The sequence below is a fragment of the Mustela nigripes genome, chromosome 12, assembly GCF_022355385.1.
Source record: "Mustela nigripes isolate SB6536 chromosome 12, MUSNIG.SB6536, whole genome shotgun sequence".
Classification (NCBI taxonomy): Eukaryota; Metazoa; Chordata; class Mammalia; order Carnivora; family Mustelidae; genus Mustela; species Mustela nigripes.
The window spans coordinates 97,120,355-97,136,264 of NC_081568.1; the positions used below are offsets into that span (position 1 = coordinate 97,120,355).

At 36.7% G+C, this 15,910-nt stretch overlaps 1 protein-coding gene across 1 annotated transcript in view; it reads left to right on the forward strand.

Moving 5' to 3' along the window:
* Positions 1–15,910, forward strand: part of BDP1 (B double prime 1, subunit of RNA polymerase III transcription initiation factor IIIB) — a 95,674-nt gene that overhangs the window by 43,710 nt on the left and 36,054 nt on the right. The window contains 9 exon segments of the mRNA XM_059418029.1: positions 1–656; positions 1,668–1,852; positions 2,608–2,806; positions 4,645–4,823; positions 6,010–6,214; positions 7,424–7,563; positions 11,081–11,282; positions 11,541–11,731; positions 12,734–13,121. The exon segment at positions 1–656 is cut by the window's left edge and continues 10 nt beyond it. Of these exon segments, the coding sequence (XP_059274012.1) occupies positions 1–656; positions 1,668–1,852; positions 2,608–2,806; positions 4,645–4,823; positions 6,010–6,214; positions 7,424–7,563; positions 11,081–11,282; positions 11,541–11,731; positions 12,734–13,121 (2,345 nt within the window).

Consider the following 15,910-nt stretch of genomic DNA (forward strand, 5'->3'; position numbering starts at 1 on the left):
CTGTATCAGAGGTGTCTGATATCACTGAAGAAATAGTGACAGATTTGGAAGAAACTGGAAGAAGAAAAATACCCCTACAGGAAAATGCCCCAGAGGTCAGCACTATAGATGAAGTAGAAACACATTTAGAAGAAACTGGAAGTGAGGTTTCTGTAAGGGAAAATGTACCAGAGATTGTTGATGCCATTAAGGAGAGAGAAACACATTTGGAAGAAGCTGAAAGAAGAGAAGAAAAGGCCCCAGAGGCTAAGACTCAAGGTGAAATAGAGACAGATTGGAAAGAAATTGAAAAGGGAACTTCCCTGGGGGAAAAGGTACTACTGGGGATCAGTGCCACTGGGGAAAGGGAGATTGATTTGAAAGAAACTGGAGAAGGAGATCTTTCCCTGATGGAAAAGGTATCAGGAAAGACGACTGCTATTGAAGAAACAGAGGCAGAATCAAAAGAAACTGGAGACGTTTCCTCAAAGAAAAGCAGATCAGAAGAAATTAGTGCTCCTGAAGAAATGGCTGCAGATTTGGAAAAAACTGGAAAAATAGACATTTCTTTAAGGAAATATGGAGCAGAGGAGACCAGGACCTCAAGACAAAATGACACAGATTTAATGCAGAGCAGTAGTAGTTGCTGCAACACTGTGTCTTCACTAACTATCAAAGTATGTATTTTTCTGTTCTTTAGCAAACCTATTTTTGAACACTTTTTCAGGGAAAAATTATCAAAATAAAAACGGTGATTATTGCTCTTAAATCCCACAAAATTTAAAATCTCTAAAAGCTTTGAAGTCTTTCCCAGCCCTAAATTCTGTGTTTTAGGACCTTAAAGAAACTATGTATCTTTTAAAAAAGTAACTTAAAAATATATTTAAATGTGGTTAAGTTACTGTTCTTAATGTCAGTTTGAAGTTACTCTTAGCTAAAAGGAGTGTAGGGAATTAGACTGGATTAGTGCTAACTGTAATATGAACATAGAGTAGAATTATTTCTTGTGACCAAATGTCTTTCTTTTTTTATTTCCTGTCCCATTCCACTTTTATTTTTTTATTTTTTAAATTATTTAAGGAGAGCAAGTAGGAGGGGTGGACTAAGCAGACTGCTCTGAGCATGGAGCCCAACATAGGGCTCGATCTTAGAACCCTGAGACCATGACCTGACCTGAAACCAACAGTCGGATGCTTGAGTGACTGAGCCATCCAGGTGCCCCCCACCTTCCCTCCACTTTTAAATTTTCCTTTTTCTTCCTTTTTAAAAAAATATTTTTAAAATTTTACTTTATTTTAGAAAGGGAGAGAGAGCACTTATGGGGTGGGCCTTGGAGAGAGTCAGAGAATCTAAGGCACGCTCCGCACTCAGCATGAAGCGCTTTGTGGGGCTTGATTCCACACCCCTGAGATCATGACTTGAGTTGAAAATGAGAGTTGGACGCCCAACTGACTGAGCCATCCAGCTGCTTGTTTCCAGTGGGGCTGCTTGGCTGGCTCAGTCGGTGGATCATGTGACCTTTTTTTAAAGCAGGTGACTCTTGATCATGGGGTTATAGGTTTGAGCTGCATGTGAGGTGTAAAGATTACTTAAAAATAAAATCTTCAAAAAACCTCAAAAGTTTACTTGAAGTTCACATGATTGTGACATTTTCCATTTGTGCTGATTTCCTGTGACTATTCCTCTAGAATGTTAGCAGTGAAGTACTATCCGTGGTGCAGACACCTGAAGAAGAAAAAAATTCTGAAAAGGAACTGTCAGGTCACTTGAGTTGTTTGAAGACTTCTTTACAGACTTCTGAACCTGATAAAACAAATGACAAGGGGATGCTATCTCCAGATGTTCCAGAGCAGTTTTCAAATACTAATTTAAGGTATAAACATATTGGTCTGTGTGCTTTTAAAGACAAATCATCTTTGTTTTTTATTTAAAAAATATTTTTTGGAGGGAGAGAGCAAGAGCAGGGAGAGGGTAAGGAGAGGGAGAAGCAGGCCCTCCACTGAGCAGGGAGCTTGATCCCAGGACCCTGGGATCATGACCCAAGCCAGAGGCAGATGCTTAATTGACTGAGCCACCCATGTGCCCAAGACAAAGCATCTAAGGAGACATTTTCAGATTATCAGTAAGATTTCAAGGTGTATCTATAGCATAGTGTTAAACTGCTTCTAAGCTCTGGAATGATAGGGAGAGAATTTTGAGGTCATTATGACACTAGATTGAGAGAATTACTAACAAGAGAATTGTATGTAACATATAATCCTAAGTCAGTATGGGTGTGAGAGCCACTGTTTTCTCTTTGCAAAGATGATAGGCATATATTTCAGTTGTACTCCTTGTATTTTTCAGGATCTGCCAAATAGCCCAATTTGTTTACCTGTTAAGAATTAGATTTAAAGAGACATTGGGGAGGGTGTGTGTTAATGGTGAGTGCTGTGAAATGTTAAGACTGATGATTCACAGACCTGTTCCCCTGGGGCAAAAAATACATATGTTAATAAAAATATTTTAAAAAAATTAAAAATAAGAATTAGATTTAATATTTATTGCCAGTTTCTCAAGTTGTCCTAAGACTCTGTTCTCATTGCCCCTTAAACTCATTCTAAAGTTTGATAATCCTTTTTCCAAAAGCAAATCTCTTCCTCAAGAGCAGAAGCCACTAGAAATTAAACCAGCACCTTTTATGAGAAGTCGATTCAAGAGACCAAAACCGAACTTAGCAAGAGCAACTTTAAAGAGAGAGACTACAGAAGCAGAAAAATATGTACATGGGAAGAAATTGGAAACTGATAAAACTGAGACTGTTGTGGTGCAGCAGACCAGTGAACAGGTGAGCACACTCCCTTCTCAACATGTGAGTGCTATTCAAGGTGGATGTTTTTTGTCTTAGCTATTGCTACTAAAGTAAAACAGCTGGGGTTAACATTTAACAGATATTTTCTCATATAATTTCTATTGCATGTGAAATAGGAAAGGGGGATTAAGAGGTCCAGACTTCCCAGGGCCGCTGGCTGGCTTAGTTGGTAGATAGGCAAACTCTTGATCTTGGCGTTGTGAGGTTGAACCTCATGTTGGGTATAAAGATTACTTAAAAATATAAATCTTTTAAGAAGCACAAATTTTCAGTCATGAAATAAGTAACAGATAAGCACGGTATAGGGAATATACTTAATAATATAGTAACATATGTAGTAATATAGTAACATATGGTTATATATAGTGACTATAATTACTGTGGTGAATATTGAGTACTGTATAGAATTGTTGCATCACTGTGTTGTGCATGTAAAACTAATAAAACATTGTCAACTGTACTTTAATAATAATAAAAAATCCCAGTTCATTAAAAAGATAATAAAATGATGTATTTTTTAAAAAGTGCAATTTTGGATTAAAATTCTTTTTGTTTTATTTTTATTTATTTTTAACTATTTATTCGAGAGAGAGAGAGAAAGCATGACAGGGGGAAGGTCAGAGGGAGAAGCAGACTCCCTGCTAGCGGGGATTTCCCCATGTAGGGCTCCATTCCAGGACTCTGGGATCATGACCTGAGCCGAAGGCAGATGCTTAACCAACTGAGCCACCCAGGTGCCCCAAGTGTTTTAAAATGGCTTAGTTCTGGGGTGCCTGGGTGGCTCAGTTGGTTAAGTGTCCAACTCTTGATTTCGGCTTAGATTTTGATATCAGGGGTGTGAGTTCAAGCCCAGTGTGGAGCCTATTTAAAAAATAAATAAAGAGGGCGCCTGGATGGCTCAGTTGGTTAAACAACTGCCTTCGGCTCACATCACGATCCTGGAGTCCTGTGATTGAGTGCCCATCGGGTTGCCCGCTCAGCAGGGAGTCTCCTCCTCCCTCTGATCCTCTCCCGTCCCATCCTCTCTCTCACCCTCATGCTCTCTCAAATAAATAAATTTTAAAAAATCGTTAAAAAAGTAAAACAGTTCTTAAAATGCTTGAAAATTTGTATTTTTTCTTCCTGTTCTTAAATTTTAAAAAGGTGTATCTTTTTTATTGATTATTTTATCTGATGATAGGAATTGCAGATTGAAAAAATACATCATCTAAAAGTGAGAGTCCAGGGGCGCCTGGGTGGCTCAGTGGATTAAAAGTGAGAGTCCATTGTGATGTCCCATTTCTTCCTCCCAGGTTAATCAGTCATGTAACTATTTTGAGTATGTCCACCCATTCTTTTCTGTATATATACTTATTTACATAAAAAATAAAATATGTGGATATTTTCTTTGTTTTCCAAAAATGGTGTTATAACTTGCCTTCTCGTATTTTTCACTTAATATTATGAACATATTTCTGGATCAGTATATACAGATTTATCTTCTAAATTGTTCTGGATTGTTCTACTATAAGCAAATTATAATTTATTCAATACCTTACTGATAGGTTTGTCTTGTTCCCAGTGTTTTGATTTTGTTCATTGCTTTTTTGGGGGGCTATTAAATGGGTATAGTAAACATCTTTTATGTACTTTTCCATATACTTACTTGAAGATGTTTGTAAGATACATTTCTAGAAGTAAATTTGCTGAGAATTAAAATTTTAGTAGGTACCTTTCTGTTGTCCTCTGCAGAGACTCTACTAATTTATTTTGCTCGTAGTGTATGAAAGTTCCTGTTTCAGCCCTCAATGAAATTTTCCTTACCTGCCTTCTAGGGTGTGGCTTCCCTAATGACATCAAGAGAAAAAGACAAATCAGGTCACAGGGAGGAGGAGACTGTAATATTACCGTGTATACACAGTGAAAAGGACCTTTCACCTTCAAGTTCTTGTGATCCTGAAGCCATGTCTCAGCCTGTACAGACCCAGGAAAAGGAATTAGTTGTTTCTCTGGGGTAAACAGTGATACTTCTTTGAAAATCTAAAATATATGTATATTAAAAAAAAAAAAGCAAAGGAAAATCTAAAATATGAGGGAATTCTTCAAGTATTTCTTCATTGTTACTAAGATGTGTTAATGTATTTTAAAAGTGAATATCAAGAATACTTGGTTTATTTTTATTTATTTATTATTTTTAAAAAGATTATTTGAGAGACAGAGAGTACTCAGGGAGGAGGGGCAGAAGGAGAGGGAAAGAGAGTCTTAACCAGATGCCATACTGAGCACACAGCCCTCTGTGGGGTTTGATCTTATGACCCTGACATAATGACCTAAGCCAAAACCAATAGTTGGATGCTTAACTGACTGCACCACCCAGGCTCTCCAAGAATACTTGGTTTATTTTTATTCATGTGTCAGACTGTCTAAAATAGAAAATCACACTGAGTTAACACCTTTTGATGCTTACCTGCCTGTATTCACTATTAGCTACTTAGGGTTTTATGCAAAACACTGCATTTAAAAATACATGCATATAAGGATTATATTCATTATCTTCTTAAAAACTGTAGTAGAAAGATGCCTGGATGGCTCAGTTGGTTAAGCATTTGAATTAAGTTAGGGCATGATCCTGGGGTCCTGGGATCAAGTTCCACTTTGAGTTCCTTGCTTAGTGAGTGCCTGCTTTTCCCTCTCCCTCTGCCTGCTTCCCTCTCCCTGCTTCTCCCTGCTTATGCTCTCTCTCTTTGTCAAATAAATAAATAAAATCTTGACCAAAAAAATTGTAGTAGAAGACTTATTTACAGTTTTAACCATTTTTTATATAGATGGTCTAGTGTTATTAATGCACATTCACAAAAATGCACATTCATGTTGTTTTGCAACAGTTACCACATATATCTCCAGAACTTTTTCATTTTTCCAACCTGAAACTTAACCCGTTAACAAGAATACCCCATTCCCCTTCTTCCATTCCCTGGCAACTACCTTTATACTTGCTGGCTCCATGAATTTGAATTTTCTACATTACATAAATTCATTACCTTTTCAGGATTAAAATAACTATTTTTTTTTAAATAAAAGAATATATATCATTGAAGTAATTTGATTTTATAGTTAGAGAAGATTCAAATTTTATGTTTTTACAGTAGTTTTCATCTTACAGTCCAGCTCTCTCTCTTTCTCCCTGTCCTCTCTTCTAGGGCTCATAGAACAAACACTTTTCAGCAAGAAGTGAAGGAAAGCATTATTCCAACTGCTCGAATAGTAAGGAGCCGACTTCAGAGACCCAGACCAAACATAAAAAAGGCTGGACCGAGGCAAATAGAAAAAGGTGAAGCTGAAGGCATAATTAAGGAAGAAAGAACAGTAGTACAAAAAGATGAAACTAAAAAGTTCTTGACTGTGGTAAGTTATTGTTATGTAATTGAGCCTTCTAATGCATGTTAAAATACGAAATGGCATCTCAGACTAGGTTTAGAATATAGGCATGTGACACTGTCATTAATGAATATATAATATATCTAGTTCTGTTCTAGATTTACCATTCTAGATTTTTTTAAATGAAAACAGATTTTTCCCCTAATTAATGAACCTATTCATTATAAAAATATTCAATTAATACAAAATATTATAATAATATTGAGGTAACCACTGAAAACCTTCTGACGTATCTTACTGGGTGTATCTCCATGCATGCATGTGTGTATACTTATGTAAATTTAAATAATACAATCTCTGGGGCACCTGGCTGGTTCAGGTGGTAGAAAATGCAGCTCTTGATCTTTGGGTTGTAAATTTAAGCCCCACATCAGGTATAGAGATTACTGAAACATCAGATAATTTTTTAAAATAGTAAAGTCACTGCGTACATTTTTTAAAAAAAAATATTTTATTTATTTATTTGATAGAGATCACAAGCAGGTAGAGAGGCAGGCAGAGAGAGAGGAGGAAGCAGGCTCCCCGCTGAGCAGAGAGCCCAATGTGGGGCTTGATCCCAGGACCTGAGATCATGACCGAGCTGAAGGCAGAAGCTTTAACCCACTGAGCCACCCAGGCACCCTGTACACGTTATTTTTGTGACTTATATTTTATTTAATATATTAAGTGACTTTTCATGTCAAGAAGTATAGAGGTATATCGTTTTTCATTGCTGCATAACATTCTGCTGTTTGACAGTTTAACCAATCTTTTTTTGATCTATCTTTTGGTATAAATCTGAGTAGTGTAATGTACTTTTCAACAGATCTTATTTCTTTGTCCTTCTTTTTCTCTGTCTACCAAGGGGAAATCTAGATTTAAAGCCATTGTAATCTTGTTTGAAACCTCTCTATCCCCAGAAGAAATCATTGAACTTTTTTGGAAAAATTTTGGGGGTGAGGTGGGGGGTGGTAGGTGTTTACAACAGATAATTATTTAGTTTTTAAAGTGTCCTGTAAACATAATAATTGCAGTAATTGAAGCTTCTCTCTGAATTAGATAGTTTTATTTTGGACAAAAAGTGAACATTGCATACCTAGTTTGACTCTTCATTTTGAAAAACTCAATACCTAATGATTGAAATATTTTGGGAGGTATTAGAAAAAAAAAAATGCTACCATTCTTTTGTCATTTTAGCCAAGCTCTCCAGTTGGAACTGAAATTGAAGTTGTATCCTCCAAAGTTTCAGAAGGTATAACGTGTGAAAACCAGAGTCACATGGTCCTTGCAGAAACTCTTCATCTTAACAAAATAAATGTTTTAGATGAAAAGATGAGGTGAGTTTGCTTTTAATCAGAAAAACATAAAACTTCTGAAGATAAAGGTTGGAGAACTTGACATCAAGAAAATTTTGTGAAAGGTTAAAGCAATACTTAATTATGAAATGAAATTTTTTTAAATTTTTATTTTTTAAAAATTTTATTTATTTGACAGAGACAGAGAGAGAGAAGGAAAACAAGCGGGGGAGTGGGAGAGGGAGAGTCAGGCTTCCCGATGTGCAGGGAGCCTGATGTGAGCCTTGATCCCAGAACCCTGGGATCACAACCTGAGCTGAAGGCAGATGCTTAATGACTGGGCCACCCATGTGTCTGAAATAGAATATTTTATTTTATTTTATTTATTTTTATTTTTTAAAAGATTTTATTTATTTATTTGACAGAGAGATCACAAGTAGGCAGAGAGAGAGAGAGTGGAGGAAGCAGGCTCCCCGCTGAGCAGAGAGCCCGATGCGGGACTCGATCCGAGGACCCTGAGATCATGACCTGAGCCGAAGGCAGCGGCTTAACCCACTGAGCCACCCAGGCGCCCTGAAATTGAATATTTTAAATATGCTTCTTCAAATACTATGAGAATTGCATGATTGATATTCTCTTCATTTATGATTTCTCCACAAAGTTTGGCGAGCCTCCTCATATTTTATTTTAAAACTAAATTTAATAGTAGATAAGTTCTTAAGTTCCTGGTATATTTGGAAATTTATATCCTACTGACTAAATTCATACATAGGAAATGCTATATCCTAGAATATCCCAAACCAAATGTTAAGAATGGTATCTTTTAAATGAGTTAGACCAGAAAGGTGAAGATATTTCAGTACTACCATTTTTATTTATTACTTAAAATCTGCTTTATTATTACTGATACTACTTTTTTTTTTTAAGATTTCATTTATTTATTTGACAGACAGAGATCACAAGTAGGCAGAGAGCAGGCAGAGAGAGAGAGAGGAGGAAGCAGGCTCCCGCTGAGCAGAGAGCCTGATGCAGGGCTTGATTCCAGGACCCTGAGATCGTGACCAGAGCTGTAGGCAGAGGCTTTAACCCACTGAGCCACCCAGGCGCCCCTCTGATACTACTTTTTTAAAAAAAAGATTATTTATTTTAAAGTGCAGGTGAGCATATATGTGCATGCGTGTGAGTGAGCAGGGAGGGGGCAGAGGGAGAGAGAGAGAAAATCTCAAGCATTCTCCCCACTGAGCGCTGAACCCCATGCAGGCCTCAATCTCATGGCCCTGAAATGACCTGAGCCAAAATCAGGAGTTGGACTTTTAACCACTGAGCCACCCAGGCACCTTAATACTATATTATGATTAGCAATGATCAAAGGATGCTTCATTGTAAGGGTACCACTAGAAGGAAGACCCAAAAGAAGTGAAGGAACAGCAAGTCCAGGGGTTGTCGAAGGGGAGAGGGAACAGCAGCTTCGCAGTACTTAAGGCGAGAGCATGCCTGGCTTGTTTGAGGAATGGTGAAGGGAGCTGTGTGAAATGGGGAAAAAGAAGGAGAGTAGTAGATTTAGGAAAGGGTAAAGGCAGACTAGGGAGAATGGCAGATTATACTGTAAGGAATACAAACCATTGTAAGTATTTGATTGTGACTTACTGAGCCTTTAAAGGTTAGTGACCTTCAAGTTCAGCCTTTCCTAATGCTCTCATTTGTCATTAACTGGCTAGACCAAGAGGATTTGAATGGCTTGTTCAAAATAAACACTGGCAAATTAGTTTTTAAACTTAAGTTTTCAGGATTTGTGACTTTCAGACTAGCAGATTCTTGTAGTTACATAAGCAGACTTTCCTGGAAGAAACTTTACATGTTTCAAGAGATTTTATGCTCAACTTTTGTGTTTTTTAATGAGAGAAATCAAACTTTTAATTTTTTTATGGAAACCCATGCTCCAGCTCACCCCACCCCTTTTTTTTTTCCTCTTGAAACCCTTTTTCTATTCATGAAATTTATTCCAGCTGTTCACTTTATCATGACTGATGCTTTCTTTAGAGTAAAAATCTTTATAGTTTTTAAATTAGGTTGTTCCTAAGTCCAGTATTATCTTATTGTCCCTTTTGACTTAAGTAGTGTGTTAGGTTTATATATTTATTTTACTTTTACTTGCCTTTGTAGAATCACAGGTGACTGTAAATAACTTACTTTAAATATAATCTGTTTTCCTAAATTCATTAGCCTACATTGGAATGTATTTAGCCAGCATCATAACCTTGTTAGAATTTCCAGTGAACTTCCTTGGTGTTTTGCTGCCAGAAGAGCTTGGCAGAGTTGGAACATTGGGTAATGTAACTGAGTACTTCTTTGCTAGGTAATTTGTTAGAAATATTACTTAAGATTAGTCTTTAAGGGGCACCTGGATGGCTCAGTGGGTTAAAGCCTCTGCCTTCAGCTCAGGTCATGGTCTCAGGGTCCTGGGATGGAGCCCCACATCGGGCTCTCTGCTCAGCAGGGAGCCTGCTTCCCTTCCTCTCTCTCTGCCTGCCTCTCTGCCTACTTGTGATCCCTGTCTGTCAAATAAATAAATAAAATCTTAAAAAAAAAATAATTAGTTCTTTAATATAGATTTTTTCAGAGAACTCCTGATAGATACTTATATGCCTAATTTTCTTTATAATATCCAGGTTTATATTAGTTTAAAGCTTCTCTAATTCAGAATTCAGATCCTTGCCAGGTATTAAAATATTTTCCAGGAGAACTTAAGATAGCTCTTCAGGGGTTGTTTTGGGAACTATACCTACTCTGTTGAATATTAAACCTTGTCTTTTTCTGATTTGGCAGACACAAAATGATTATTTTGAGATCCTGTGACAGTGGCTATTAGTAAACCTTTTTCCATAAACTGATAGGTCTGTGATGGGAGAATGGACTCTGGCTTTCAAGCCTGGTCTCGAACCAGAAGTTTCCAAGGATGTTGTGACATTATATATTTGTTCATGCGTCGGAGCCCAGTTGATATTTGTTTAAAGTACCATTGTGGGGGCACCAGGGTGGCTCAGTTGGTTAAGCTGATGCCTGCGGCTCAGGTCATGATCCTGGAGTCCCAGGATCAAATCCCACATTGAGCTCCCTGCTAAGTGGAGAGCCTGCTTCTCCCTTTCCCGTGCCTTCCGCTCTGCCTATTTGTGCTCTCTCTTTCTCTTTTTTTCTGTCAGATAAATAAAATCTTAAAAAAAAAAAATACCATTGTGAAATTCATGTTCAACTACTGGCAGGTTTTTTTTTTTTGTATCTAGTTATCTCTCTGAAGATTACTTAATGTACCTTGACACTACACACCAGAATCTGAGTGAAGTAAAAAAAGATTATTACTGAAAACTATTTTCCAGACTATACAGAAAATGGAAATTATAAAAGCTTTGAACACAGTATTGGTTTGTGTTCCAAATTGTTTGATATAACAGCTCTTTGAACACAGTATTGTTTTGTGTTCCAAATTGTTTGATATAACAGCTCTCTTGTCGATATGGGATTCTGATTTTGTTTTTTCATCATAATTTGTACTTCATTCTAGACATGAACCTAAAAGGTCTGTTCCTAGTCCAGCACATTTGGTAAGAAGGCAGTTCCGAAAGGTTAAGCCAAATTTGGGACGAGCACATGGTAAGAAAGATGAGCCAGGCATAGAAAAAGACAGAGCAGATGAGAGTGAGGCAAGGAAGCCAGAAGATAATTTGCTGCAGCCCCGAGATTCTGACACCCACCTCCTTCAAAAAGTAAGTTTGAAAAAAATACTTTTTGTCGGTGGGCTCTGTTTTGTCAAAATCATGAAGGAGATAATTTTTTAAAATATAGTTTTGTCTTTTGTATTATAACTAATTTTATAAAAATTGAGTGACCTTCTAATATTATAAAAAGTTAGAAACCAGTCACTTGTATGTGTGTAAACTTAGAGCTTTAGGCCTAGCCACTGAACCAAATGATCGTAAATATTGTTTCCTTGGTAATATGAGCTATTTCTTCTTAAACTTAAGGAAAAGGCTGAGTTTCTGACATCTTTGGAGGTTTCAGCAAGAAAAGATTGTGTAGATTCCACGGAGGCTACTTTGGCCAAAAGCAGTGCTCATTTAGAAGTTGGACCATCAGGAAGTGCTGGAGGAAAAACCGTAGGGGATAATTCTGTGTCTTCAGTTGCTGAAGAGCCATGTCTCAGTAAACTATCAAGGTAAGGTTTTATTTAACAAATACTTTCAGAATAAGAAATAAAAGTAACTTTTTATGGATGTCTTGCCATAACTTATTGGTAGAGTAAAAACATGGTTTGTTAAGAAAAGTGTAGATTGGTTGATAATTACAGGTCTTCTCCTTTCCTGCTTAGGATTTTTATTTATTAAAGTTTACCTTTTTCTGGTGTTCTTAGGAAGATTTTTCTTTCCTACAGTTAAAATTTCTGGATATTGAGCGTATTAGACATGAGTGGAAGCCTGACCAAAGTAGCAGTATCTGTTACTTAAATAATTAAAGTGCTAGTTCAGGTGGGGTCACAAATACACCTGAAGGGTGCTCATGTTCTATAGGTTTTAAGAATAGTGGAAAAGAACTTAAGTTCTAAAAAACAACTGTTCTGGTGGATTTTTTGCCTTTCCTTCTTTATTTTAACCTAGTCTGTTTACCCAGTAGGATACACCAGTATCACTTTTTAAAAAAATTTTTAAATTTTTTATTAATATATAATGTATTAATAGCCCCAGGGTACATGTCTATGGATCATCAGGCTTACACACTTCCCAGCATTCACCATAGCACATACCCTCCCCAAAGTTTATAACCCAGCTACCCTCTCCCCACCCCTTCTCCCCCCCAGCAACCCTCAGAGTATCACTTCTTTTTGAGCTCATTTTGTTTTATTGGACCATTTTCCTTTTCTCATTTTCTTCTAATAATTTCCAGTCTTATATCCCCTCTTCACTTAAATAGCAAGGAAAAAATGGCCCAGAGTTAAAAACTTAATATGAAAAATTTGAGGGTAGGTAACTAAGAATGAAAAAGGAACTGGTAGTAATAGTACATTTCCTTCTTCATTTCACAGAGTAAGTTTTTGACTTAATGGATTGTGGTCATTTTCAATTTAAATGCTTGAAATGGGATATCATTCTGAAATTTTGGTTTCATTAAAATGTCCTCCATGTGCATATAATGACTGTTGTTATTTTGATTAAACATCCAGCTCTCCACAGCTGTTAAAAGAATCAAATTACTCTAAAATTGGTCTGGATCGAAGAACAACTGCCTCTTCTACTTCTGAGTGTGAGGTAGATCATGGTGGAAGGAGAATGCATCGCAGGATGAAACCAAGTGTCACCAGAGGGCGTGGATCAAAACGAGTTCGAAGTAAGACCTCTAGGAAGGAACCTCGTGCTTCCAAGGCCACGCTGGTGACTCTTCGGGCTTCACAGGAAGAAGATGAAGATGATGATGAAGATTTTGAGCCAGATTATGAAGATGAAAGTTACCATCTTGCTCCAGAAGAAGTAAACAAAGCTCCAGTGTTTGTTCCCATTGGTCTTAGGTCTCCCGAACCTGTTCCTGCTCAGATCGAGGAAACAATGGAAGAGGTAGTTTGTTTTTTTAATTCTTAGAACTTTGCCTTGTTTTTTTTCTTTTAGCGTATCATTGTTTCTTCTTAGTGATTATTAAGATTTGAAAAGTTCATTTTCTAAATAGCCGCTACCAAATGTAATTTGTTTGAGGCCTGGGGAATATCTGAAGGAATCAGTTGGAGCCTCCTGTGATTACATAACCTCTGTGACCCAGGTCCACCACGAGGTAGTTTATTATAATAATAAGTATCGAAATCTAATTTCATTTGTATGTGGAGACTGCTTAATCTATTTTCTGATTAGTTTTTTCTTTTTCATTTTGGCAGGTGTTTTCTGGGGCTGGTTGGTAGAGAGTGTAGAAGGGACGTACTTCTTTTTATTTTTTTCTTGTTAAAAATTTTGGCAAAATATACGTAAAATGTATCCTCTTAGCCATTTTAAGTGTGTAGTTCAGTGGCATTAAGTGCATTCATATTGTGCTACACCATCACCACTATCCATCCACAGAACTTTTTCATCTTGCAGAACTGAAACTATACCCATTAAACGATAATTTCCCATTACCTCCTCCCCTCTTGCTTGTGGCAAACACCATTCTGCTTTCATCTTTATGACATTACTCTAGGTACTTCAGGTAACTGAAATCATACAGTGTGTCCTCATTGTGACTGGCTTATTTCATTGAGTATAAAGTTTTTAGAGTTCATCTATATTGAAGCATGTGTTCTTTTTGTGTTCATCCATCTTGAATTAGAGTGTTCTTTTTTTAAGGTTGATAGTATTTCATCATGTATCTGTACCACATTTGTTTATCTTTTTATCTGTCAGTGGATGGTTGGTTGCCTTCACCTTTTGGCTGTTACTGTAGAGAGTGCTGCTATGAACATGGGTATACAAATATCTCTTCTAAGTCCTGTTCTCAATTCTTTTGGGGCTATACCTAGAAGCAGAGTCATAATTATATGGTAAATTATACACCAGTTTTTACTCTTTTGAAAAACTTTCATACATAGCATAACAGTTGTATCATTTCTCCTTCCTGTTGGTAGTATACAACGCTTCTGATTTCTCTATATTCTCACCAGCCCTTTTATTTATTTATGGCTATTTTTATATTATGGCTATTTTTCAGAATAGCCATCCTAATGAGTAGATGATAGAGGAACATAATATTTCGACTTACTTTGTTATAAGCGCTCCTGTTTTGCCTCTTGGTCTAGTATTCCATCTTTGTTTTTCCTTCAATTTTTAGTAATTTACTTGGCTTAAAGAGCAGCACAACCACATCTCTTTTGTATTAATCATTTGTGATTGTTTCTGAGTCATTTGCAACAGAATTTAGGAATTAACTGAGGTAGTAGTGATGATGATAACAAAAGAAGTAGGAAACTCAAACCAATTCAAGTAATGTTAAATCCAGAATTAATGGACTATTGAATCTGTAGCTTCACATTTATGATGAATGGAAGTCCACAACTACCTTTATTTATTCACTGTTAATAATCACATACTAGATATTATAAAGTTCATGAATTAGAATGGTTGAAACTAAATAAAAATGATGCAAAATGAAATTTCTTAAAACTGAAAGTTCTAAGATGAAGATAATGAATTTATGTTTTATTTGAAACCAAGAAAATACAAAAGGAAAGTTAGTTTTTTTTTTTTTTTTAAGATTTATTTATTTGACAGAGATCACAAGTAGGCAGAGAGGCAGGCAGAGAGAGAGGGGGAAGCAGGCTCCCAGCTGAGCAGAGAGCCTGATGTGGGGCTCGATCCCAGGACCCTGGGATCATGACCTGAGCCAAAAGCAGAGGCTTTAACCCACTGAGCCACCCAGGCGCCCCCCCCCGGAAAGTTAATTTTTGTGCAAGGACAGCCGGTTAACATAGCATGAGAATTCATTTAGTTTTATGTTTTGTATTTTACTATTTTCATTGGTTGAAAGGCACATTGTTTTGTTTTTTGTTTTAAAGATTTATCTATCTATCTATTTATTTATTTGGTGAGAGAGGGAGAGAGCTAGAGAGGGAGAGGGAGAAGCAGACTTCCCACTGAGCAGGGAGCCCCAAGGAGGGGTCCTGATCCCAGCGTCCTGGGATTACAACATGAGCTGACGGCAGATGCCACCCAGGTGCCTCTGAAAGGCACGTTTTAAGTGAAAGAAGTCAGTTGCAGAAGAATCATATAATCACATAATTATCTATTCGTATGAAATGTCTCAAACAGAAAAATCTGTAGAGACAGAATATAGATTAGTGGTTTGCCTTAGGGTTTTGGAGATGAGGGGTTAAGAGAGTGATAACTAATGGATATTGGATTCTTTTTTGAAGTGATAAAAATGTTCTAAAAGTGACTGTGGTGATGGTTGTTCATAACTGCATATTACAGAAACATCAAATTATATACTTTTTACGTGGGTGAATTCTTAGTATGTACATCGTATCTCCGTAAAGCTGTTTAAAAAAATAAAGCTTTAAAACTAGACAGTGCCTTAAAGAACCAACTTTCAGATTCTATAGTATTTCCATTTGTCATCCATTCCCAACTCTTGAGAAAATATTTTGTTTATTCAAGTCACATTAGCTTTCTCATTCATCCTGGATAGTAGCAAAGATTTTTCTCTAATATTTGCTTCTGAGAAAACAGATACAGAACGCATAAGTGTTACTATTTTAATTATATCATGAAGGCAGATTTTCATACTTGACTCTTTATTTACTTTCTGTTGAATCATAGTTTTTTATACTTACCTTTCTATAAATAAGGGACTAGAAGCCAGATTGTTTTGTATACAGTCTAGG